General features: G+C 43.4%; 1 protein-coding gene across 5 annotated transcripts in view; it reads left to right on the top strand.

Annotated features, from left to right (window-relative positions):
- mtor (mechanistic target of rapamycin kinase) overlaps positions 1-27,174 on the top strand; it is a 315,741-nt gene that overhangs the window by 263,019 nt on the left and 25,548 nt on the right. For all 5 annotated transcript variants that reach the window (XM_085966859.1, XM_085966857.1, XM_085966858.1 and 2 more), the window contains 9 exons: positions 11,807-11,924; positions 12,539-12,736; positions 13,809-13,909; positions 17,339-17,435; positions 18,947-19,045; positions 20,340-20,462; positions 23,922-24,104; positions 25,758-25,892; positions 26,817-26,991. In XM_085966859.1, coding sequence (XP_085822985.1) covers positions 11,807-11,924; positions 12,539-12,736; positions 13,809-13,909; positions 17,339-17,435; positions 18,947-19,045; positions 20,340-20,462; positions 23,922-24,104; positions 25,758-25,892; positions 26,817-26,991 — 1,229 coding nt within the window. The remainder of the gene's footprint in view (positions 1-11,806; positions 11,925-12,538; positions 12,737-13,808; positions 13,910-17,338; positions 17,436-18,946; positions 19,046-20,339; positions 20,463-23,921; positions 24,105-25,757; positions 25,893-26,816; positions 26,992-27,174) is intronic.

The following is a 27,174-nucleotide window of genomic DNA, read 5'->3' as shown; positions in this document are numbered from 1 at the left end:
CTGCATTGGTTCGATAGTGGCAAAGGATGCTGGTGTGAGGCGCAAGTGGAAAGGGAGAGGTCAAAAAGGTGATGACCTTACCATTGGTGCCCAGAACAGGGTCAGCATCTCCAGTGGTGACGGGGCCACTCAGCCGGCCTGCCATGATCCGCTCCACTCGCTGCTCGAGGTCGCTCAGCTGTTTTAGGTCAGGACGGCCTCCCCCGGTCTGTCGCTGTTGTCTTCTGTTATGCGCCAGCTTGGCCTCTAAGTACAGTGTCAAGCCCTGATCTTGCCCGCACTGCCTCCCATGGTCGAATAGCCCTGACCGTGTCTAAAGTCCTGATTGCGCAAGTGCTTTTCATGACAGTCCCATAGCTGCAGGATGAGGGCTGGCCATTAGGGCTTTCAGACCTGTTTGGCCATAAAGTGAGGTGCACATGCAGGGATGAGGAGGATACTGGAAAGGGTACTCACCCTGACAACCCGAGTGAGGTCGTTGAATTTTTTCCGGCACGGGGTTGGTGTCCTGCCAACCACGCTGTTGGACATGACCCTGTTTGCCACATCCCTCCATGCTTTCCGATATTCGGCGGGCAGCGGCCTCCTGCCACCCTCAGGGAAGAGGATATGGCGCCTGCGGTCCACTGCGCCAACCAGCAGCCTCAGGTCACCCTCGCCGAAGCGCTGCGCTCTCTCCCTGGCCTTCTCCATTCTCCTGGGTGTGGAGCTGTTCCAGAAGCAGTGTTCAGGCCTTGCCTTAGGGCTGCAGTGTGCAGGGCGTAGCAGCCAAGCAATTCCACCCTCCCCCTTAAGTGCTGACCGGTGCCTGACTGTCTGCCCTCAATGAGCACCTCGCCGCACCTGCACTGCGCCCGCCTTCGGTGTTTGCGCCCCGGATCGCCGGCTTAGCACCTAATGATAGTCGTGCATCGCCTGCTTTAGCGCAGCAGCAACCTCTTGGGGCGATGCAACTGAATATCGGCGAAGGTGGCGCTAAGTTGCGCCGGGCGCAAAAGTTAGCGAACGCCATGCTGTAGCACCCCAAACGTGGCTATACTGAATTTCTAGGCCAAAGTTTACAATAACATTTCCATCTCTCTGTGTACTTTCTTGTCATGCCATTTTGACTTCCATGGCCATCTGTTTTAATGCCTTTCTAGGAAAGAGTACTTTTCTGAGCACAGTCCAGTCTGCTGTACCCCCACTTTTAAACCTTTTGACTGATCATTGGTTGGTTGTTACTTTCACAACTGAAATCACACACCAGTGACCAATGTTACTGTATTGAATATTACTGCCAGCAGCCAAATGGTGCAGAAATAGAATGGAAATAAAAATAAAAAATGCTGGAAACTCATTCAGGCAGCATCTGTGCAGAGAAACATCTGGTTAGCATTTCAGGTTGATGATCTTTTGTTAGATGCTGCCTGACCTACTGAGTGTTTCCAACACTTTCTGTTTTTTATTTCAGATTTACAGCATCTGCAGTATTTTGCTTTCAGGTTTAGAATGGAATAGTTGGAGATAACCATTTTTATCCAAGATTCTACATTGCCAGACTATCGTGTTCTCCTTTAAGTTTTTTGATCTTATCGGCATTTTTATTAGAAAACAGTAAAGTGTGGGGTGGAGACAATACTTTACTTTAAATATCCTGAAAGTCCTCCAAGCGATAAATTTTTTTGAATGGAACAATGCATCGAGAACTGTTTTAATAGCCTGAGAAATGCCATCACATTTTACATTTGTGTCCAATTCTAATCCAGAGTTAGAGAGTTTCAATTTCTTCAATGTTTACCCTAAAGGAGGTCTATTTCATATATTTATGTATTTTGTTCTGAATATGTTGCATGTTGAATAATTGCCTCAAAAGAATTTGATGGGAAACAAAATTGATTCAATTAGAGTTTCTGTTTTCATGCACTTTTGAAAGGAAGACTGTTAAACGTCTCAAAGCACTTCACATAAAATGAATTACTTCAAAGTGCAATCATGTTATTATATGGGCAAAATATATGCATTGTTTCATTTTGTTCTAGTCGCTTTGTTCAGCTTTGTCTCTTGTGTAGAAACTGCCCAATTTGGTTAACAACTTATAGGCTGCTTTTAATGCAGCAAAGCATCTCGAAGCACTTCACAAATATGGGAAGAGTTAGACACTGAGCAGGAGGTGGAGAAAGATTATGGGAAGGTGACAAAGTCGAGGCAAAATAGGTAGATTTACGTAGAATTATTACATCGAATCTACAGCAGAGAAACAGACTATTCGGTCCAACTGGTTTATGTTGGTGTTTATATTGTACACGAGCCTCCTCCCACTCCAATTACCTCTATAATCCCTCACAGCCCCCACCCCCCTCCCCCACATCCCTCTATTCCCTTCTCCTTCATGTATGCATCAACCCTCCCCTTAAATACATCAATTCTATCGGCTTCAGCCGCTACATGTAGCAGCGAGTTCCACGCTCTTGTATTGTGCGGAGGCTTTTGAAGATGGGGAGGGATGGTCATGAATCAGTTGAAAAGCAGAAGCATTTCTTAAGTGAGGATCTTGTATAGCTATTGTGCAGTTTTTTTTATTGTACTGTGTTTAGCATGGTTATGTGCAAGTGCAGGGCCATGTTCAGCATTAAGCAAAACACATGTTAGATAGTCATGGACAGAATGGTTCTGTAAAGTATTACAAATATTTGTAGCATTCACAAGTAATTCAAAGACACATTAAACCAAGGCCACATCTACGTGTTCAGTTGGACGTGAAATATCCCATGGCACTTAGTTTGAAGACAAGCAGGGAGTGCTCCTGGTGTCCTGGCCAACCTTCTTCCCTTCCCCAGCACCACCAAAAGGGATTAACTGGTCATGCATCTCATTGCAGGATCTGGGCCTGCTCCGCTACCCACAGGGCCATGACCGATCCGAACCTAGACTCATGTCCAAATTCCTGCCCACTCCCCGTAACCTTTAATTCCCTTTACTTCTAGGAAACTGTCTATTTCTGTTTTAAATTTATGTAATGATGTAGCTTCTACAGCTTTTTGGGGCAGCATATTCCATGGACCTACCACCCTCTGAGTGAAGTAGTTCCTCCTCATCTCAGTTTTGAAAGAGCGGCCCCTTATTCTAAGACTATGCCCCCTAGTTCTAGTTTCACCCATCATCGGGAACATCCTCCCCGCATCCACCCGATCCAACCCCTTCACAATCTTATATGTTTCAATAAGATCGCCTCTCATTCTTCTGAACTCCAATGAGTAGAGTCCCAATCTACTCAACCTCTCCTCATATGTCCATCCCCTCATCCCCGGGATAAACCGAGTGCACCTTCTTTGTACTGACTCGGGAGCAAGTATGTCTTTTCTTAAGTGTGGACACCAAAACTGTATGCAGTATTCCAGGTGCGGCCTCACCAATACCTTGTACAACTGAAGCAATACCTCCCTATTTTTATATTCTATCCCCCTAGTAATGAAAGCCAACATTCCATTGGCCTTCTTAATCACTTGCTGCACCTGCATACTAACCTTTTGAGTTTCGTGCACCAGGACCCCCAGATCCCTTTGTACTTCAGTACTTTCCAGTTTCTTGCCATTAAGATAATAACTTGCTGTATGATTTTTCCTGCCAAAGTGCATAACCTCACACTTTCCAGTATTGTATTCCATCTGCCAAATCTCTGCCCACTTACTTAGCCTGTCGATGTCCCCTTGCAGGTTTTTTATGTCCTCCTCACTCACTACTTTCCCTCCCATCTTAGTATCATCTGCAAACTTTGATATGTTACACTCGGTCCCCTCCTCCAAATCGTTAATATAGATTGTAAAGAGTTGGGGACCCAGCACTGACCCCTGCGGAACACCACTAGTTACTGATTGCCAGTCTGAGAATGAACCATTTATCCCAACTCTCTGCCTTCTGTTAGATAGCCAATCCTCTATCCATGCCAGAATATTACCCCCAATCCTGTGATTTTTTATCTTAAGCAATAATCTTTTGTGTGGCACCTTGTCAAATGCCTTTTGGAAGTCTAAATACACTACGTCCACTGGTTCCCCTTTATCCACCCTATATGTTACTTCCTCAAAGAACTCCAGCAAATTTGTCAAACATGACTTCCCCTTCATAAAACCATGCTGACTTTGTCCTATTAAATTATGATTATCCAAATGTCCTGTTACTGTCTCCTTAATAATGGACTCCAATATTTTACCTACCACAGATGTTAGGCTAACCGGTCTATAGTTTCCAGCCTTCTGTCTACTGCCCTTTTTAAATAAGGGCGTTACATTAGCAGTTTTCCAGTCTGCCGGGACCTTTGCTGAGTCCAGGGAGTTTTGGAAAATTATTACCAATGCATCCACAATCCCTACCATCACTTCCCTCAAGACCCTAGGATGTAAGCCATCAGGTCCAGGTGATTTATCCGCCTTGAGTCCCATTATTTTACCGAGTACCACTTCCTTAGTGATTTTGATCGTGTTTAGCTCCTCCCCCCCTATAGCCCCCTGTTTGTCCAGTGTTGGGATATTCTTAGTGTCTTCTACTGTAAAGACTGATACAAAATATTCATTGTGTTTTTGCCATCTCCATATTTCCCACCATTAATTTCCTGGTCTCATCCTCTAAGGGACCAACATTTACTTTAGCCACCCTTTTTCTTTTTATATAACTATAAAAACTCTTACTATCTGTTTTTATATTTTTTGCTAATTTACTTTCAGAATCTATCTTCCCTTAATCAACCTTTTTGTTATTTTTTGTTGTCTTTTAAAGTTTTCCCAATCCTCTACCCTCCCACTAGATTTGGCTACCTTATATGCCCTTGTTTTTAGTCGAATACTATCCTTAATTTCTTTACTTAGCCACGGATGGCTGTCTTTTCTTTTACACCCTTTTCTTCTCAGTGGAATATTTTTTTTTTTGGAAGTTGTGAAATAACTCCTTAAATGTACACCACTGATCATGTATCGTCTTACCCTTTAATCTATTTTCCCAATCCACTCTACTCAATTCCGCTCTCATACCTTCATAGTCTCCTTTATTCAAGCTTAGCACGCTTGTTTGAGATCCAACCTTCTCACCCTCTAATTGAATAAGGAATTCAACCATGTTATGGTCACTCATTCCAAGGGGATCCTTTACTAGGACATTTTTAATTAATCCTGTCTCGTTACACAGGACCAGATCTAAGGTTGCTTGCCCCCTGGTCGGTTCAGTTACATACTGCTCAAGAAACCCATCCCTAATACACTCAATGAACTCATCCTCAAGGCAGCCCTGCCCAATTTGATTTGTCCAATTAATATGATAGTTAAAATCCCCCATAATTATAGATGTTCCCTTATTACAAGCCTCAACTATTTCCTGATTGATACTCCGTCCAACAGAGTTGCCACTGTTCGGAGGCCTATAGACTACGCCCACTAGTGTTTTTTTTCCCCTTATTATTCCTTACCTCCACCCAAACTGTTTCATTATCCTGATCTTTTGACCCAATATCATTTCTCTGTATTACAGTGATTCCTTCCTTTATTAACATAGCCACCCCACCTCCCCTTCCTTCCTGCCTGTCCTTCCTGATCGTTAAATAACCTGGTATGTTTAATTCCCAGGCATTGTCACCCTGCAGCCATGTTTCTGTAATGGCCACAAGATCATACCCATATGTAGTTATTTGTGCCATTAGCTCGTCTATTTTGTTACGAATGCTACGTGCATTCAGATAGAGAACTTTCACATATGTTTTGTGACACTTAGTTCCTGCTTTTGCCCTTTTTATTACTTTACCTTTTACTCCATACCTTCTGCCCCTTCCTGACACGCTCTGGTTTTTAATTTCCCCACTGCTACCTAAGTCTATGACCTTCTCTGTTGTCATTTTTATTATTTGCTCTCTAGGAACCTCCCCCCCACTAGTTAGTTTAAAGCCCTCTCTACAGCCCTAGTTATATGATCCGCCAGGACTCTAGTCCCAGCACTGGCCAAGTGAAGCCCGTCCCAACGGAACAGCTCCCTCCTGCCCCAGTACTGGTGCCAGTGTCCCGGGAAGCAAAACCCATTTCTCCCACACCAGTCTTTGAGCCACGCATTTAACTCTCTAATTTTATTTGTCCTATCCAAATTCGCTCGTGGCTCAGGTAATAATCCAGAGATTATTACCCTTGAGGTTCTGTTTTTTAATTTGACCCCTAGCTGCTCATACTCCTTTAACAGAACCGGCTTCCTAGTCCTATCTACGTCGTTTGTACCAACATGGACCACGACAACTGGATCCACCCCCTCCCACTGCAAGTTTCTTTCCAGCCCAGAGGCGATGCCCTTAACCCTGGCACCGGGTAGGCAACACAGCCTTCGGGACTCTCGCTCTCGGCTGCAGAGAACTCTATCTATCCCCCTAATAATACTATCCCCTACCACTACAACATTTCTATTTACTCCCCCCTCTTGAATGGCCTCCCGTTCCACGGTGCCGAGGCCAGGTTGCTCATCCTCCCTGCAGTCCCTACTCCTGTCCCCACAGGGAGTAAGAGCCTCGAACCTGTTGGTCAGGAGCAAGGGCTGCGGCTCCTCCAGCTCTACCTCCTGGATCCCCGTACCTGCCTCACTCGTAGTCACACCGTCCTGTCCCTGACCATGGGCTACATCTGAATGACTTAACTTCATAGGTGTGACCACCTCCTGGTACCTCTGTGTTCTCTACCATGAAGGCCAGAATGCCTTTTTCATCATGATGTATATTCCAAGGGCGTTCACTACACAAACACCGACTCTTTCTCATTTAGAAGAAAGCAAAACTAAAATTTAGATTATGTCGCGCGTAATTCGCAGTACGGCCCAAGCAGGTCAGCCTGAGCTCATTGTGAAATGGTTGGGGTTGTAAATTTCCAGATTTATTGCATAAGAGTCAGGATTCCTGTCCTATTTCAAGTTCACTTAACCAAAATCGACCAGGTACAGGAAACTTTCGATTAACCGGCCCCTAAATAACCGGAACGCTCTATCCACCGGCAAAATTCAGGAGTTGGTTCAGGTAACTTTTTATACTTTTTTTTACTCCATTTGTTGCTGTGCAAGGGTGTAGCTGAAGCTGTTGCTAAGCTACAGAGACGCTTGCAACTTGTGCCGATTGTTCTGAAGCTGTTGAAGCAACAGGGCTTGTTGCTTTATACGGAGCTCTGAGCTCCGTATCTTTTACTATAGCGTTTGGTTATCCGGAATTGTTGATGAACCGGCACCACGTCGGTCCCGTCCGTGCCGGATCCCAGAAAGTTTCCTGTATTCCTAAGCACATTGTTATTATGGCCATAATTCAGGCTCTAGCCTCATCCAACACTATTTGCTCACAGCTCTTCTATCTCTGTCATTAAGTTGACGGTATTTTTTTTTTAATGTTAGTAACTTGTCAAAAGTTTCACAGATTTTTACTTTGAAATATTTGGCCTGTATTTTGACTTCTTGCTTTGCTGCATGGAATTAAAATGAAAAATGCCTGCACTCACAATTTGCACATTGTTCCTCTCTGTTTGAATAATTACTGCTTGTCTTCTCTCTTTGCTATTTAAGCTCCATATCCCTTGATACTCTTACCTAACTCAGTCTTGAAGGCTCCAATTGTCCTAGCAGCCACAGCCTTTTGGAGGAGAGAGTGCCAAATTTCTACTCCCCTTTGTGTGAAAATGTGCTTCTTGATTTCTCTTCTGAACAGCCTAGCTCTAATTTTAAGCTCATGTCCCCTTGTTCTTGATTCCCCCAGCAGAGTAAATAGTTTCTCTGTATCCACCGTATCAAATCCTTTTAATATTTTAAACACAAGGCAGCAATCTGGCATTGTATACTGACCTCATTACAACTGAACCGCAGTGAATAAATTATTAAAATAACATTGCAGCAAATGGGTAGAGACAGATGGGGCTAAGAGCTCGTACAAAAAGATGACTCCTCTGACAGTGCAGCATTGCCTCAACACTGCACTGAAATGTCAATCTAGACTATGGTCAAGTGCTAGAGTGAGGCTTGAAACCGTAACCTTCTAAGAGACGAGAGTGCTATCAATTGAACCAGCTAAACAATGTGAATATGATGCATAGTAAAGGCTGCAGCATTTGCAGTTCTATTTGCACGGTTTCTTTATGGCTGTTCTGAAGCCACGGTGATAATTTGTCACTTTTTTTGTAGCCTTTGGGCTTCTGCGCCATCACTGACGCACCGGCCATCCTAGATCTGAAGTAGTGGGTTGGCCCTGTGGTTCTGAAAAGATCATTTTGTTTGTCATGTATACCATTAAGTAGGCCAGTGAGAATCTCAATCAGAAGATCAGGATTTTTGAATGATGCAAGCACCCATTACTTGTGCATTCTGATTTCCACAGTCGTATATACTGCTGTCTGGAAATAATGGTAATTAAGTGTAATATAAACAGAAAATGCTGGAAATACTCAGCCAGTCAGGCAGCATCAACGGAGGGAGAAACAGAGTTAACGTTTCGGGTCTGTCATCAGAACTGAAATGTTAACTCTGTTTCTCTCTCTGCAGATCCTGCCTGACCTGAGTATTTCCAGCGTTTTCTGTTTATATTTCAGATTTCCAGCATCTGCAGTATTTTGCCTTTTGTAATGGTAATTAAGCAGGTTGTTAGTAGCTTTAAAAGTGTGAAAAAGAGCATCAATGCAGGCACGTGCTAATTGGCCCGTTGCCACTGGGCATATCAAATTCATGATTGACAGGTGATACCCAGAAACAGGTGAACTTCAATAATTATTTCTAAGGGAGGAAGATGTGGATCTATCTTAGCTCACTTATCTAAATCTTGCACTATACATGCTGAAAAGGATAGACTGGTCCTGTTAATTGCACCTCCTTTTTGGATCCAGTTCATGAAAACATGGATCTCAGCCAGTGGAAACAGACCGTGAAAATCCTCATTGTCATCGAGTTAAGCCTGTGGTTTTCCACCTAATTTTACAATATATGAAATTACATATAACTAACAGCTGAAAGTTTATCCTGTGTCATTGTACCTGGAAATGGTCCACACGCAATCATTTAACGAGTCTCGTATTTCTTATTGAACCATCATCTTGAGCATGAAGACAATTTTAGAATTTTCTTTGGCCCAGTATAATCAAAAATGATAAGGGGTTGAGTCTTTCCTTGCAAGCTAACTGTTAGTTTTTAAAAATATAGCCTAGGCTGTTACCTACCAAAGCAACCTTCAAGATGGTATAATAGCAAAATACTGCGGATGCTGGAAATCTGAAATAACAACAGAAAATGCTGGAAATACTCAGCAGGTCAGGCAGCATTGAGGAGAGAGAGACCGAGTCAACGTTTCGGGTTGAGGACCCTTCGTCAGAACTGGAAAAGGTTAAGGAGAGAGATTTTTAAGCAGTGGAGGGGAGGAAAGAACAAAAGAAAAGTCTGTGACAGACCTTCCACTATAAGCCCACTGACTCCCACAGCTACCTGGATTACAGTTCCTCCCGCCCCGCTTCCTGTAAGGACTCTATTCCATTCTCCCAGTCTCTCCGTCTCCACCGCTGACGATGCCACCTTCCATACTCGTGCTTCCGGTATGTCTTCCTTTTTCCTCAACTGAGGATTTCCCTTTACTGTGGTTGACACGGCCCTCGATTGTGTCCGTTCCATTTCCCGTACTTCTGCTCTCACCCCTTCCCCTCCCTCCCAGAACCACGATAGGGTTCCCCATGTCCTCACCATTCACCCCACCAGCCACCACATTCAACGGATCATCCTCCGCCATTTCCGCCACCTCCAGCGTGATCCCACCGCCAAACACATCTTCCCTTCCTCTCTTTTCCCCCCCCCCTTCAACATTCCGAAGGGACCGCTCCGCGACACCCTGGACCACTCCCCAACACCCCTTCCCCTTTGCCCGGCACCTTCCCGTGCAAGCATAGGAGATGCAACACCTGCCCTTTTACCTCCTCTCTTCCCACTGTCCAGGGCCCCAAACACTCCTTCCAGGTGAAGCAGCGATTTACTTGTACTTCTTGCAATCTAGTATACTGTATTCGCTGCCTCATGATGTGGTCTCCTCTACATTGGGGAGACCAAACGCAGATTGGGTGACCGCTTTGCATTCAGTCCGCAAGTGTGACCTCGAGCTTCCGGTCGCCTGTCACTTTAATTCTCCACTCCACTCCCACTCTGATCTCTCCATCCTCGGCCTCTTACACTGTTCCAACGAAGCTCAATGTAAGCTCGAGGAACAGCACCTCATCTTTCGATTAGGCACTTTACATCCTTCTGGACTTAACATCGAGTTCAACAATTTCAGACTATAACCTCGGCCCCTATATTTTTTTTTCCCATCTCATCCAAATGCCCTTTCCCCATATGACAGTCAGTGTTAGCGGCATGTTCACAGCTAATTATGACCCTCTCGTCACCAGACCGTCACATGCATGCACATTCTAAACATCACTATATTTGTTTATAGTGAGAATTCCATCTCCCTTCTTGCCTCCCTTTCCTGGGAACAGTGCGAACCACTGTAAGACCCCTACTCCCACCCCTCCTTTCCTCCCTCCCCTCCCCTCCCACTACCTTCCTGGCTGAGATCAGCTAACTCGGCACACACTGGGATTAAACCTGGTACCTTCTTGGCCAAGGCCCCTCAGTGATGCACCTTCTGTATTATTTACCAGCTGAGCCACTGGGAGGGAAGCTGTTCAGATCGTTTTCAACTCCTACTGTGGACAGTCAATAAGAAATAGGAGCAGGAGTAGGCCATAAATAAATCCAAAACATACAAGATATTCTTTAGGCTGCAGTTGGAATATCGCATGCCTCCACAAACTTGAGCTCATCCAAATCTCTGCTGCCCATATCCTATCCCGCACCAAGCTAACAGAACCAGTATGTCCTATTGAGAATGCATAGTGCAGGATTTAGGTAAAGTGAGATAGGAACAGCACACACGGCCATATTTTCCTCCTTTGGAAATAATTATTAAAGCACATGTGTCTGTTCATGAGTCACCATTCAATCAAATTGATGGGTACACCTGGCTTTCCTGTGATTGGATTGGTGCTATGTGGAAACTGGCTAACCTGTCTGCCTGCACCTGCTGCCTTCACACCCCTGACGCATTACCCATTCTGAATCCAAAGCGTGATAAATGTTTGGAATCTACCAGGTAAGATAATCGATTAGGGATGCTTGAAGCAGCTGGGTGCTAAATTGGGAGATTTAGAGTACTGGAGGGAAGAGCCTCCAGTTAGCTGAATGAACTTTGAGCCTGTCTTTTTTTGTAACCGTAATTGTGATGCGGTTAAAGGAGCACTCGAGGAAAGACTCAGTTGCATTTGTGAGCCTGCCTTATCAGCTATTTGCTTTGTAGAGATAAATTTAGTTGATTTTTAAAATTATTTTATTATTTAATAATCCAGTATCCATCCAAATATATAGGATAGCAACTGCAATTTCTTCCAACCCTGTGCTCATTTTGGGAGTGTTTTGGCATTGCAAAGTAATAGACTACAGAGCAGCGTTGAATTCTGAGCTTAGCATTCCCTGATACCAGGGGCACAACTGTGCTAAAGTGTAATTGTGACATTATACTGTTGGTACTTTCAGTTGCAGAAATTCCAGGTGTTTGTGGTATGGATTCCAGCTCTGAAAGTTCGTGCAAAGAAAAGTTGCCCTCTTAGGGCCCACTTCATTGGTGGCCAAGAGGGGAAGGGAGGCAGAGAAATTAGAGTGCAGTTAACCCTTAAAAAAAAAAAAAAAAAAAAAAAAAAAAAAAAAATTACCCTTCCAGTTTATCTTGTCGTCATAGTAAACATGCAATGTTTGTCTGCAGATGTTTCCTGAAACTGGGTGAATGGCAGCTAAACCTGCAGGGAATCAACGAGAGCACCATTCCCAAGGTTCTTCAGTACTACAGTGCTGCAACAGAACACGACCGAAACTGGTACAAGGTGAGCGCAAAGCAAATCTAAAGCATTTTGCTTTATTGGCCTTATTTTGATGCACATATATACAATTGTTAAACAAACTTTTGTACAGTGCATACTACTTGTCCACAAAGCTTACTTCCCTTTGTCACAATTTTCAGTCATGCTTTTGTGTCAACATTTAGCCCTAGTGCCCCTAAGCTAGGGAGAGTAAAAACTGCCAGGCCCGAGTCATTGCCAATGGACCCCTGCTAGAAAGTATGCACGTGGATGTCAGGTGAGGGCACGATTGTTCTGTGCTGTAACACTTTTTACAATCAAGAAGTCTTTGACACGCAGTGTCTAGCCTCACATATGAAGAATATCCTCTTGGGTGAGATTGCAGAGGGCTGCCAGAATCTGTGGAACCATGCCTGGTAAGAGTCAGCATGATTGGGAGAGGAGGCGAGAAAATTGTGGTTTGCTAAGCAAACAAAGGAGATTTTTATTCTCTTCAGCTAAAGTTCATTTGTATAAAGTTCTAAATATTCCAACTACATGTATATCGGGCCAGAAAGTGGGTTAGTTCTAAAAATTCTACAGGAGCCATTAATTTAGTTTTGTATGAATTCAGAAGGTTATTCCTGTTGTCTTCGTAGGCATGGCACGCCTGGGCTGTGATGAATTTTGAGGCTGTTCTCCACTACAAGCACCAGAAGCAAGCTCGTGATGAGAAAAAGAAACTGAGGCACGCCAGCGGTGCCAGTGCAAACAGCGAGGCTAGTAACAGCGAGAGTGAGGGCGACAGCAATGAAAACAGCCCTGTACCATCGCCAATACAGAAAAAAGTTAATGAGGTACAATCTATTTCTTGATGATGAAAGGAAATTTCAATTTTTGCTTGTTCAAAATACATTTTCTAGAGTAGCAGGGCATTGAACCTCTACGACTGTCTGTGTGATCTGTAGAAAAAGTTGGTGATATAACCATATTTCTAAAAAGAGAAATACTTCAGATGATGCCTTACCACACCATCAAAACATCTCAAAGCAGTTCACACACTGAGCTTTTTGAAGTGCATTGCCTGTTATTATGTAGGCAAATGCAGCAGCCACCCTACATCAGCCACGACCCACAAGGAGCAATGAGATGAACATAGAAACATAGAAGATAGGAGCAGGAGTAGGCCATTCGGCCCCTCGAGCCTGCTCCGCCATTCAATGGGATCATGGTTGGTCATCCAAATTCAGTACCCTGTCCCTGCTTTCTCCCCATATCCCTTTAGCCTTAAGAAATATATCTAACTCCTTCTTGAATATATTTAATGAATTAATGAATGATCAGTTAAACTCTTGCTGTTTTTTGGTGGTGTTGGTTGAGGGAAGAATGTTGGCCAAGACACTGAGAGAACTCCTCGATTCTTTCTAAACGGTGCCTGGGATCTTTAGTATCCACCTCGACAGGCAGACAGGACTTTGATTTATTGTGTCATCCGAATGACAGCACCTCTGACACTGGAGTACTGCCTAACTGCTACACTGTGGAGTGCCAGCTTGTGTTCTGAGCTGAAGTCATGGTGAAACTATTCCATAGTTCTGAGCCAGCATGCTGATGAGAGAGACTCCAACCAGAGAAAGGTTTCAGTGACTCAACTCACTGCTTGAGTTAAAGATGTAGCCCCTCGCTGGCTGTCTTCAGGAAATATGACAATGTGAAGTCGGTCACTTCCATTGGTCAGTTTTATTTTGGACTTCACTCTGCTGCAGGTTTGTAAACAGAATTTTAGCGATAAGAGATAAGGAAAGGGACTGAAAGAAATAGGATTTAAAAAAAAATCATTTGGACACTATAAATAGCATCTTTTTTTCTCTTATATATACCCATTAAGATGTTCTTTAACATAGATTTGTTCTGTGTATATTCATTTAGGAACTATCAAAGACATTGCTGCTGTACACGGTGCCTGCTGTTCAGGGCTTCTTCCGCTCCATTGCCCTCTCAAGAGGAAACAACCTGCAGGATACCCTCAGGTGGGATTTAGCAGGAGACCGTGATAAAATGGGATTAGCGGACAGTAAATCGTGAATTTTTATGATGAATTACAATGGTCAAGTACACACATTGCCATCACACACTTCTCGAGCAAAACCCTTGACTTTTATCCAGGGTTAGGAGTTTTCAGCTCTTGTGACATTCTTTTTCTTCTCAATTTAACCTTTTGCCTCAACTACACACTTCATTGCATTGTTGCAAGTTGTTTTGGGATTTTTGGCATCTTGTGCATCCCCAATTTTAATTACTCCATCACTGGCAGCCGTGCTTTCAGCTGACTTGGCCCTAAATTCCCTCCCTAAACCCCCCCCCCCCCCCCCTCCTTTAAGATGCTCCTTTAAACCTCCCTCTTTGACCAAGCTTTTGGTCCTCTGTCCTGGTATCTCCTTCTGTGGCTCGGTGTCAGAAATTTTATTGATAACGCTCTTGTTAGGCGCCTTGGGGCGTTTTGCTACGTTAAAGGCGCTATATACAGTAAATGCAAATTGCTGTTGGGAAAACTGTCGGGAATGTAGGTTAATTGAAAGGAGACATATCCGGTTTTCCTGATGGTTTCATCTAGACCAGAAAAGCCCCAGGTTTGATCTGTGGTCTGTGTGAGATAGGTAATCTCAAACTGGGTACTAGTGGGAACACGGCAGTGGCCTCAACACCTCTGGACTAGTGAGGTTAAAAGCAAATTAATTCAGATTCTCCTGTTCTCGATCCAGTGGGCCCTGCTGGACAGTGTGTATGTGTGGGCATTGGGTGAGGACAGGATTAGGCCTTTGCTTGTGATCTGGTACTTCCCTTCCCAATGGATCAATAACCTGCCATTCATTGACTGCCGAGGCTCACGTAAAGCTCACATAGGCGAGGTACCAATGGGCTACTCTGCTTATGGAACTGTACTCTGCAAGCGTCACCACCTTTTAGCAAAGAGAGAATATTGGGACTGAAGGCTTTCGCCCAAGGGGGAATCAGTCAAATCGACTCCGCATTCTCGCATACAGGAAACTTTTTTTTTATCTGGCAACGACTGGACCGGCGTGGTGCCGGTCCAATCAAAGTCCGGATTACAGAGAGGTATAGTGAAAGGTACGAGAGCCCCGTACACGGCCACAGATCCAGGCGTCCCTGTTGCATGGCAACAGGTGCAGGAACCCCGGCCACAGACCAAGCGTCCCTGTTGCATAGCAACAGGTGCAGGAACCCCGGTTACACGGCCACAGATCCAGAACAGCCACTAATATGAAGTAAAACTTACCTGAACCTACTCCTGAATTTTGCCAGTTAATAGAGATTTCCGGTTATTTAGGTGCCGGTAAATCGAGAGTTTCCTGTATATTGAAATGCACCATGCAGCAGTTTGAAATGTAAGGAAAACAACTGAGTTGCAATCAAGTCTATCATACATTTCTTTTTGAGCACATTTACAATGTTGCTAGAATAAATGGCCACAGGAAATCTTCATAATTCATTTACAGTATCACTGCAAATGGCAGCCAGAGCACTTCTTTCCCACAGGTGACTTACCAACATCTTGCAGCTGTTTTCTATATCGTTGGTAGAGAAACCATTCTAAGGTACCAGTTCCTTAAACTCTTTTTAACTAGAAAGGACTAGAGGACCTGGCAGAGAACATGAAGTCTAAGCGAACCCTTTACAAGAATTCTTTAAACATTTTTCTACTGTAGAGAAGCTTTTAAAATCACCAAGAAGGTGAGAAAAACAAATGGAAAATCTGAACTTGATTATCATATTGTAAAACTACAGAAGGTGTGCTCACACCCGGTGCTTGTAAGTTCAATGCTTGGCTGAAGATAAAGCCTGTTTCCAGTCAGCATTGATTGGAAGTCACAGAAAGGAGACTGGCTGATCGCACTGGAGTCGGACTGGCAGGCTAAAAACTGAAGCCGGGCCAGGTTCAGGAATACAGATACTTTACCTGCAGTAAATGCGGGCAATTTGAGAGAGCAAGACACCCATGCTGAAGGGTCCATAAATTGGAGATTTTGGCAGGTCCCTTAGACTGTGATACTCCCAGATGAAGTTTAGAATGGCTACTTGCTGTTTGTGCTTTTTAAACACGTAAAAGACAGGTTTGTATAAGGAAAGGGTGACATCTAGTGACTTCTCTTAACAGTTCAGTTGAGAACAGTTCACCTTTTTCCAACTTGGAAGCATTTACAGTGAAATGTGGCTATGGTAAAATACATTTCTAAGTAGGCATTTTACGGTATTTTTTTATTATGGTTTTAACTGAAAGGCAATTATTTTGTTACCTGACTTTAAATAAATTTCTTGAGCAAGAAAGCAAACAAATGAGCTTTTTCATGACTTCTAACTAATGTCACTCGGTAATTGAAGGTACACACAACCAGCTAAGGAAGGAAGGCACTTAAGCAGCAATTTATTTTTATATTCATTATAATTCACCTTGTGGGTAAATGCATGTCATTCAATTCAAGTCTACTTTCATCCACTGACGATTTCTTCACTCTCTTATAATAGCAGTGATATAGAGCCACAGAATCTTACAGCATGGAAGTCAGCCATTCAGCCCATCATACCTGTGCTGTTCTCTGACAGAACTATTCAATTAGTCCAGTTCCCCAGCCCATTTTCCATCCTTTTTTTTTAATCAACTATTTATCCATTTCCCTTTTATTATGGCTTGTGCTTCCACCACTGTCTTGGGTAGGGCAGCCCTCTGTGTTAAAAACATTTTCCCTTTGTTCTTTTGGTGAGACTGACTCATTGGCCAGAGGAGTTTTCCTATTTACCTTATCAAAACCCTTCATAATTTTGAACACATCTTACAGGTTTCCTGTTAACCTCTCTGTTCCAGTGAAAAGAACCCCACGTGAAGTGCGGTGCAGATACGACTGCTGTCTGTATAATCTAGGCAACCAGTGGTGGTATGAATGACAGAGGAATCTGATACACAAAAGGGCTGTGGGGCTCAAGACCGGTTTGAGCTGGTATACTCAGTGGAAAAAAGTACTGAATTTGACAATTTCCAACTGCATCTTTGCAAGCTTGTTCCGTGATTAGTTATTGCAGCAATGTACTCTCCCCTTCATAGAAATAAAAATCATAGAAATTCCCATAGACGCCACCTATGGTCTTTCTGAACGACATTGCCAACATGTGGACAGTTTTGCACTGTGGGCCCATGCCCCATTGGGACTGGATTGACGCTATTTAAACTCATTTTACACAAGAATTTCACAGCTAGCAGGTAGAGGAGGGTTTCATCCCGTCCGTCTGGGCTGGATTTAAACCCGAGATGCAAGGGCGGTATGCTAATACAATGCACCACCTCTACCCAACAAGAGATTGTGTCCCTTTAATTGCTTCGGGTGGTAAGTTTACAAAGTGAAGCCGTTCAGCTGTAATTAATACCTTTTCCCTGTTTATTATAGAGTTCTAACACTGTGGTTTGATTATGGACACTGGCCTGACGTGAACGAAGCTCTGGTTGAGGGGATCAAAACTATTCAGATTGACACCTGGCTGCAGGTACGCAAGCTGCTGACTGCTCAGACAGTGGCATTAGTTGCTTTTACCTCTTTATGGACCTGCATGTACAAGTCTTAAATAACTCGGTACTGTATAAGAAAGTGTGGTTCATGATAATGAATTACAATGTTGTAAATGCACAGCAGATCCAACGGCATCTGAAGAAGAAAAGACAGCACTGGTGAAGTGTTCCCACTGAAACATTAACCTGTCTTTCCTCCTCCACATGTTGAGGGGCCTGCAAATCCAGCATGTGTGTTTCTTCTCTGTCTGTTGATGAATTGAATATGGCTTAATTGTAATTTTTAGTTCTAATAATTATTTTCCATTTGCATTGTTCACATCTGCAAGTACTGTGTGTGTACTGTTATCCTGCAGCTGCACAGCCCAATGCCAGTGAAAGAAAACCGTGCAGGACTTTGGGTTCAGTTGTGAATTGATGATGCTTCATAATAACACACAGCATGGGAAAAGCCCTAATCTGTCATTTTTGGGGTGGTGGGGGAATGGTTCTGTAAATAAATGTAATCTCCAGGTGAATGTATATACCATTAGCCTTCTCTAACATGGTTGTGCAATTTTAGAATTACATCATTCAATCTTTAAATTTTGGAACTGACTATTGAGTAAGGCAGCGATAATACTTCCTCGATGACGTAATGGACAAAGGCAGCATCTGGTGTAGCACTAAGTTATATCGAAGGTTCCACGTTCAATCCTCTGCCTGTGCTGAGTTAACTGAACTCCGCCCGAGTGCTACAGTTAGCCTCAGCAGCTGTGGGCTAGGGAGGGGTAATATCAACCGGAGTTCTTAGTCCTGATAACTTCCCAGTGACTCCGGCATGTGTGAATGACGGGTGAGGATAGGTACTCAGCTGTGAGGTCCTTCCTGCTTGCAGGAAACTTTCTGGTATCCGGCACTGACGGGACCGAGCTGATGCCGGTCGATCAACACTGCCGGAGAAACCAGCGCTAATGTTAAAACATACGGAGCTTCTGAGCTCCGTATCTAGCAACAAACCCTGTTGCTTAGCAACAGCTTCAAAACAGTCGGTGCAGCTTGCAAGCGTCTCTGTAGCTAAGCAACAGCTTCAGCTAGACGCTTGCAGAGCCAGGAATGGAGAAAAAAAGCAATGAAAAGTAAAAAAAAAAGTTATCTGAACCGACTCCTGAATTTTGCCGGTGGATAGAGCATTCCGGAGATTTAACCTCCGTTTAAACGAAAGTTTCCTGTACATAGACTGCTAACACTCACTAGCTCACACATGAAGAAAAGCCACTCTGGCAAGGTATGGGCGGTCTACTGTGTTACCCATGGAGCTGTACCACAGCAAGAGTCAGCACCTTCAGAGGAGGGAATTAAATTGGGCAGGGGGAGCGGGGTGCAGGAGGGAAATGTGTTTAAAGTAAGGCAGCAATAAATCTTTGTATTTTAGACTCAAGACGTGCGTCTTGTCTGTAAAGTGTTTTTGGAACAAAATGTTTCACTTATATTGGGGATTTTTCTTCAGGTAATCCCTCAACTCATTGCAAGGATTGACACACCACGCGCCTTAGTGGGTCGACTTATTCACCAGCTCTTGACGGACATTGGTCGATACCACCCCCAGGTAACCAAAGCAACAGCTGCTTTCTTTATCTTTCCAAACAATAGTTACAAAGTTAATCTGTCCATAAATTTATGCAAACATTACACTTAATCTGTCTGGTAGTGAACGATATTTAAGAAAATAATCGGTGTTAATGTATTGTACCTGGTGTATCTTCACTGTGTCTTTGAAACCGAACATCATTAGGTGTGATGCATTCACAACAAAATTGAGGAAAATCTTTGGTTTTTATGTTTACTTCACCTATTTAATATACCCAACATTAACCTTACTCAAATCTCCCTGTAGATGAAGAAATTTACTATACAGTGAATTGTAGCTTGATGGAAGGATGACATGTGCATCAAACAGAAGGTGAAATCTCCCCCTATTCATGGTCAATTGGGGAGGGAGAATTACATTCTTAGAGGGTGAAATTGGGTGCTTTGCGCCTCCTGTTAGCGCCCCCGGGGGTGCAAATGGCTTTGCGACCAGGCGCGATGCTGACTACGATTCCCGCCATATTCGGCGGGAGTTTTGCGGCAGCGCTACGGCGTTGCACCCCGATCTCTTTCGCCCGGAGATCGTGACGTCATCGCTGTGCGCATCGCCCTGGACCCGAAACTGACTTCTGCCCCCTGCAGCAGCGCCGGGCGAAAACACCAACAGCTGCAGGAGGCGTGCATCGGGCGGCCAGCCGCTTCAGGGGCGATGATTAAAGGCGAGGTGGCCGAGGTAAGTTTAAAAAGAAAACTTACCTTTCTTCTTCCTGTTTTTTTTTGCTCGAGTTCCAGGCTGATCGCGCGGGATCGCGGCTGCCTTGGTGGTCCAGGTAGGTACTATTCATATTGCAGAGCTTGCAGCAATGGCCCTTCCCTTTAAGGGAGGGAAGGAGTCTTTGAACGCGGCAGCGCTGCATGGCCCAGTGTGGAGCGCTGCTGAAGTCTCCGCCCCGCCTGCTACTGATTGCGCTCCAAGAAGGAAGTGGAGCCCTTGATTTAGCGCTCCACTTCCTGGAGCGTAAAACCAAATTTTTTTAAAGTTTAGAAACATTAGCGCCGGGCACTAATTTTCTCAACTCTTAAAATTTATCGCTTCAAACGAGGCTATAATGAATTTCTCCCCCTTAGTACCTTATCAGAAGAAAACAGTCCTTCTGTTTCCATGTGCTTTGATGCATAATGACCCTGTACTAAAACTAATGAGTTATCATTTTGTGTATTCTAGGATGTGCCGCTTTGTGTTTAAGGTTATATTTTTCCTTCTACATTTTGATGTGGGGCATTTAATGACGTGCCCTTTGCTTAACCCACAGGCTCTGATTTACCCACTTACTGTAGCATCCAAGTCCACTACACCTGCTCGTCACAGTGCTGCCAATAAGATCCTGAAGAATATGTGTGAGCATAGCAACACGCTGGTACAACAGGCCATGATGGTAAGCAGATGTCTGCATCTTATTTAGCAGGGGTTTGGCGAGGAAATCTATGGGTGTTTATTTCTATTGATTATCTTCCGAAGGCAGTTTGCCAAAATTTGAAAACCATCCACAGGTCCTTTCTTTAATTCTAATAGGAACATGTCAAAGAGTAAAGGCCATTTTGTGCACCAAGTTTATCCTTTTAGTACTCCAACTCACCCCGGCATCCAGCTGTATGTTAAACTTTCCTAATGTCTTTGACTCCACCACCTTACCTATAGACTCCTCATAGCTCAGGTATCTTAAGTTAAGTATCACTTTGGTTGACCTTTTCTGGACTGCCTAGATATTCTTGTAATATGGCAACCAGAATTGTACAGAGTACTCCAGATGTGGTCACGTCAGTCCCTAGTACTGACTCATTATCACCTCCTGGGAATTGTTTTCTGTCATTCTGGCCAAACATTCCAAGATCCAGGGGGAGTGAAGTAATGTATGTTTTTATTACACATTTGAAAATAATACAAATGTAGAATGTAATTTCATCAAACCTCTGCTGGATAAAGCTAAATAAGAGCACAGTGCAACAAATAACCCTAATTTTCTTAATATAATTCATTATTTCAGTAACTGGAAAATCTGAGATTCTGAAATTAATAATAATTCAGATCCATAGCTCCAATTTTGGATTTGAAGAATAATAACATTTATGTAATAGAAGGTGATCCATCATCTAGAATATTACATTTACTGAACACAAACAGGCCATTCAGCCCAACAGGTCTATGCTGGTGTTTATGCTCTACATAAGCCTCCTCCCTACTTCATCTCACCCTATGAACATAGCCTTCTATTCCTTTCTCCCTCATGTACTTAAGCTTCTCCTTAAATGCATCTGTGCTACCTGCCTCAACTACTCCATTTGGTAGTAAGTTCTACATTCTAACCACTATCTGGGTAAAGAAGTTTCTCCAGAATTCCTTATTGGATTTATTAGTGACTATCTTATATTTATGGCCCCTATTTTTGGTCTCTTCCCACAAGTGGAAACATCTTTGCTACATCTACCTTATCACACCCCTTCATAATTTTAAAGACCTCTATTGGATCACCTCTCAGCCTTCTCTTTTCTTGAGAAAAGAGCCCCAGACTGTTTAATCTTTCCTGATGGTTATAACCTCTCAGTTCTGGTATCACCCACCCGCCACCAGACGCTGTGGGCTGGATTTTACCTGCCGAGACAAGTTGGGGGTGGGACTGCTGCCTTCGGGATTCTATTCCCGTCCCCCCAGCGACGTCCGACGCACAGATGCTATTTTCCCCTGATTGGCCTTGTTAAGCCCGCCCTGTGGGCTTGCCGGCCAATTAAGGGAAAGCTGGTGTCAGTTGATGACGCTTCATCTGCCGGCTTTCTTAAAGTGACATGAACCTTTTATTTTTGACAGATGATCTGTCAGTGTTTGACAGCATTGAGGTGCTGTCAAACACTGACAATCACTGTACAAAGGTGAGCCCTTGCATCCAGGCTCTCCAATGACTCTCTCCTCAGGATAAAACAGATGGCAGCTGTAGGTGAGGGTACAGAAGCGATCTGTCACTTCTCCCAATGAGGTGAGGCCACACAAACACTTCAAAACTTGTCACCTACTGAAAAATCTAAACACATTAAAAATGACTTTCCCAACATTTCCTTACCTCTGATACTCACCAGTGTCCCATTGCATCCATCACACCACTTCTGCAGCTGTCATCTATACACAAACATAACAACAGACCCACAGCACGCCTTACTTACCCTGGTGGGGTCCCCCGACATCGGGAAGCCCGCAGCAGAAGTCTCAAAATGGGAAAAAGCCTCTTAACTACCTGTTAACAGGCAGTTAAGTTGCTATAATCCTCTTCCCGCCGCTAGGAGTTGGGTCCCTGCGCAAATCGGGGACCCGACTCCCGGGAAGGTTGGCTGGAGGCAGGTTTGGGACCCGCTCCCATTTTTTTTGATTTTCCCAGCAGTCCCGCCTCCTCAGGGCTGGTAAAATCCAGACACAGTGTCTGCCTTCATCCTAATTTTAATTTTTTTAAAACAAGTCATTTGAATTTTGAAAGCAAACAAAGTCTCTGGGGAAAATGGATACCAGGGAAAGAGGGTACTGACTTTTGACCTCTCACCGCCCACTCTGTGGGGTGACTGGACACAAGGTTACAGGTGAAGGTAGTGACAGCAGAGGGCGGGCAGGTAGCAGGTTAAGCAGGTAGTTCAAAGGGGAAGCGGTTCCAATAGCAAAATGAGGGAGTAGGGATAGCAATAGGAGTGAGGGGTAATGGGAAGGGAAGGGGGTAACGAGAAGACAAAGACATAGGAGATGCGTTAGGAGCAGGGAGTGATGGGAAGGGAACTGCCGAGGACCACCTTTTCCTCTGCAAACCCCCCCCCCCCCCCCCACTGGAAATCTAGCCTGCAGTTGTTAGCAGCACCTTTTTTTGCCCCATCATGCACCACTTCCCACACCCCCACACAAATGGAAAACAAGGAGAAACAGAAAATGTCAAGAGGGAAGCAAAATGAAGAGTTGGAAAGAAGCAAAAGATAAGAGAGCAGATCCTGGGGGAGAGATCGGGTGTCGGGCTGGGTGGGGAGAGCAATGGGTGGGGGGGGCGCGTTGGTGGCCGACAGAGGGGGCGGAATACATTGTTTTAATGTGGGGTCTACATTCAGGTGACTCTGAGGGCCTTCCTGCTGGTTAGCACCGTGTTGTGCTGTGCGAATTCAACATGTGGCATTTGAAAATTGAGAACGGGTTCTGCAAGAAGTGCAGGATCCTAATTTAAATGGATTGCTTCCACTGTTGAGAGTTCCCTACATGCGCTCCTGACATCATCTTATCCAATATGGCAGACAGTGTACTTCTGCCAGAAATCTGCGCGCGCTTCCTGCCCCCAACATTGGAGGGTTAATAGGCCATTTAGGGGCCCAAATTTCTATGCCTCTATTTTCCAACTTACTATGTGCAATGCCATAGGAGATCCACAAGTAATAAAAGCAAAGGTTAGAGCATTGTTGAGGTTCTGCCACTGGATCATTTAGTAAATGCTGTATTATTTATATCATATATAAAATTGAACAATCCTTGTGTAACCGGAATGAAATCGAACAGTCATATAACGACTAGATCTAACACTGACTTTAGTACATAGTACACTGCATATTTTTGAATTGCATGCCGTGAAGTATTACGTTCATTAGGGGAACCGGGACAATAAACATTTTACTCAGTAATGTGATGTGCTTGTGAAGTTTTTATGTTCCTGTATTCAGATATAGCAGGAAAGGTGCCAAAAGCTGTCATAGCTCAACACCTATAGCATGTCTTCAATGGGTGTTTCATTGACCGTTTTGAATGTTACTGATTCTACCGATTGTATTTGTATCTGTGTGATGCCAAGAGTTTCTAAAATTGGAATACTTTTATTTCATTTCAGGTGAGTGAGGAACTTATCCGTGTTGCTATTCTATGGCATGAAATGTGGCATGAAGGCTTGGAGGAGGCATCACGACTTTACTTTGGAGAGCGAAATGTTAAAGGGATGTTTGCTGTTCTTGAGCCTCTACACGCCATGATGGAACGGGGTCCTCAAACACTCAAAGAAACCTCCTTCAACCAGGTACCAACCAAAACCGCAATTACCCTTCATTGTGAAATAATGCTCATCAAATTGTAAACCGGTGTAGGTCTGTTAATTATCAAAAGCCTCTAATCAGTAACATTGCACAATAGGTGAATTGGCCCATGCAGCTGTCTGCTCCTGTAGAATCGAGTACAGTCACAAACTCATCACATCGCCTGAGGGCGGCGCACAGCTACTGCGAAAACTTCCAGGAAGAGATAATCTCTCCTCCGAGAGAAGCGAACAAAACCAATATTCCAGGGCATCACTTCCACTATTCTTCTTAAAGCAGTTACAAAATGTATTCCACATTCTGTTAAATGTGCTTAATCCAACAGTTAGGTTCTATTTTCCTGTTTAACATTTTTTTGGGTAAAGATTTAGACAACAAATCATTCAATACCGACTGAGTTCATTTGTCAAGTACTCTTATTGTTGAAATCATTATGTCCTTAATAGCTATTCACTTCTCCATAGCAAAAGGAATGCTAGTATAATTTAAAAAAAAATAATGTTACACTAGTGGCTGGCCAGCCGCTTCACTCACACACCTTAAAAAAAAAAAAAAAAAGTGCTGCAGTTGAACCTCTGCGCATAGGTAGAGCAACAAAGGATGTCTCCTGGTTTTGTATTATTGAGCTATCATAATATAGTACTGGAAAATGTAAAGGGAAGATGTGTGACAGGTTTTTAAACAATGAAAGCGATGGTAACGGTGAATGTATTTGAGGGCTTTTATACATAACCAGGATAGGAGAACCGAGATGTGATTATAAGCTAAGGAAGCTATGAGCTAATTGTGGTTTAGGTCGCAACTTCCTCACGTTAAACTAAGATACCTGCCACCTAGTGGAGTAAATGCTGACTTGGTTGCATGCATTCAAAATAGAGAAGAGCAGATTCCTGATTCATTGTAAATTATAGGGACGGCGATTGGTGCACGGGCTGGAGGAAGGGACATTCGGATTGCTCCTTCACCTTCTCCTTCTCCTTCTTCTGCTTCTTCTGCTTCACCCTCCAGACTTCACCTTCTCCTCCTTCTTCTGCTTCTTCTGATTCACCTTCCAGACTTCACCTTCTCCTTCTGCTTCTTCTGATTCACCCTCGAGACTTCACCATCTCCTTCTGACAGAGCACCTGGAAGAATGGCTTGAACTGGATAGAGTGAATGACTTGCTGTTACATCATATTCTCACACTGTATTTTGAGTGGGGTGAATGGTGACCGTTGTAATATAACATTCCAATTTCACTTTGAAATGACAGAGAGCAATATCATAATTGGATCCACTAAAAATCAATTCATATTTCAGAAACACATGTACTTTGAAATTTTTTATAAAGAACATAAGAAATAGGGGCAGGAGTCGGCCATTTGGCCCTTCGAGCCTGCTCCGCCATTCAATAAGATCATGGCTGATCCACACTATTCAGCATGGAATACTTTTCCATCTTAAGTTACAAGGTTTCTCCCTCTTAGAATACATACAAGGTTTATAATTATTCATTTCACCTAAAGTAATTTTCTTGGAACATAGCAGCAATATTCTAATATAAAACTAAGATGTTTGGCAAAAGTATCCATTCTTGGAGGAATTCTTGCTTTAATTGGGAGGCAACTGACACACCTGCTGAATTTATCCTTTCACAGGCATACGGCAGGGACTTGATGGAGGCTCAGGAATGGTGTCGAAAGTACATGAGATCAGGCAATGTGAAGGACCTAACCCAAGCTTGGGACCTCTACTATCATGTGTTCCGACGCATTTCCAAACAGCTTCCGCAGGTGGGTGCTCGGGTTTCATCATAGTACCTTCATGTTCTTGTACAAAGCATTAACAGTAAAGATATTTGTCAAAGTGATGTTTGAGTCAGAGTTAGGTCAATAATGACAAATTTCCCTTTGGTTTATAAACAACCTGAGATGTGTTCTGCACAGAATATTTACACTTCAGGAATGGACACTAGTCGAGGAAGAAAATCCATTTAAAACTGAAATAAATATCTAGCAAGTGTGGTCTAGTTGAATGACACTCGCGCAACAGCAGGTTTTAGAGCTGTGAACACTCGCAGCCAAATTTCAAAGTGGGGTAAGCTTGTTATGTAGTTTATCACTCTCTGCAATCGCACATGTATGAACTGCAGAATTTACCATTTTGTTTTTATTTATATTTGTGTTTAAGAAGCAACGTCATTGTGTATCAAAACCGTCCATAATTCTAATGAAATCACTCAGTCAGAGTCCACAAGGATGGTGAGAAATGGAACTATCATATTGGTGTAGTGGAATGAATGACTTTTTGAAATTTAGTTAAGGAACATTGTTGGAGTTTACTCTGTATCTGACCTGTGCTCGATCTGAGCTGAAACTACACCATGCTATCACGAGGTGACAAAAAGTGGGAAAGAATTCTATTCCAGTGCTAACATCACTCACCTCAATGAATACAAAATACAATGAGTTCCAAGAAACACAATATATTGACCCATTTTTCGATGCAAAACACTTTAGTCCTCAGAAGGATAAGTAAGCACTACACAGTGATTGTAATTTTGGATGCTTTTACTGAAAGATGCTGGGACAAAATTATGTTGATGAGAAAATGATCCTTTATTCATGTATTTAATTGTATCGTTAATTGCTCGTTCCATTTAAGCAAAAATTATTAAGCAATTATAGAAATGAGCTGTGCTTTATATTTCTTTGCAGCTCACCTCACTTGAACTCCAGTATGTCTCGCCTAAATTACTGATGTGTCGTGATTTAGAATTGGCTGTACCAGGGACCTATGATCCCAACCAACCGATCATCCGGATTCAGTCAATAGCGCCCTCACTTCAGGTCATAACCTCCAAACAGCGACCAAGGAAGCTGACCATCATGGGTAGGAACAATATTCTCTACAAATTGTCAGTTTTTAATTAGTTTGTATATTTCTTTCAAAGTGGGAATAGTTTTAAAAACAGATGCTATCCATCATCTAGTTTTTTTACTTTTTATCGAGAAACCAAAATGAAGACGAGAACACCATCGAGGGTTAAAAAGAAGAGATTAGGTAAATCGGGAA

The sequence above is a fragment of the Somniosus microcephalus genome, chromosome 25 (assembly GCF_052327205.1).
Source record: "Somniosus microcephalus isolate GS21.2 chromosome 25, FLI_Smic_1.0, whole genome shotgun sequence".
NCBI classification, from domain to species: domain Eukaryota; kingdom Metazoa; phylum Chordata; class Chondrichthyes; order Squaliformes; family Somniosidae; genus Somniosus; species Somniosus microcephalus.
This window is presented reverse-complemented; position numbering and strand designations above follow the sequence as displayed.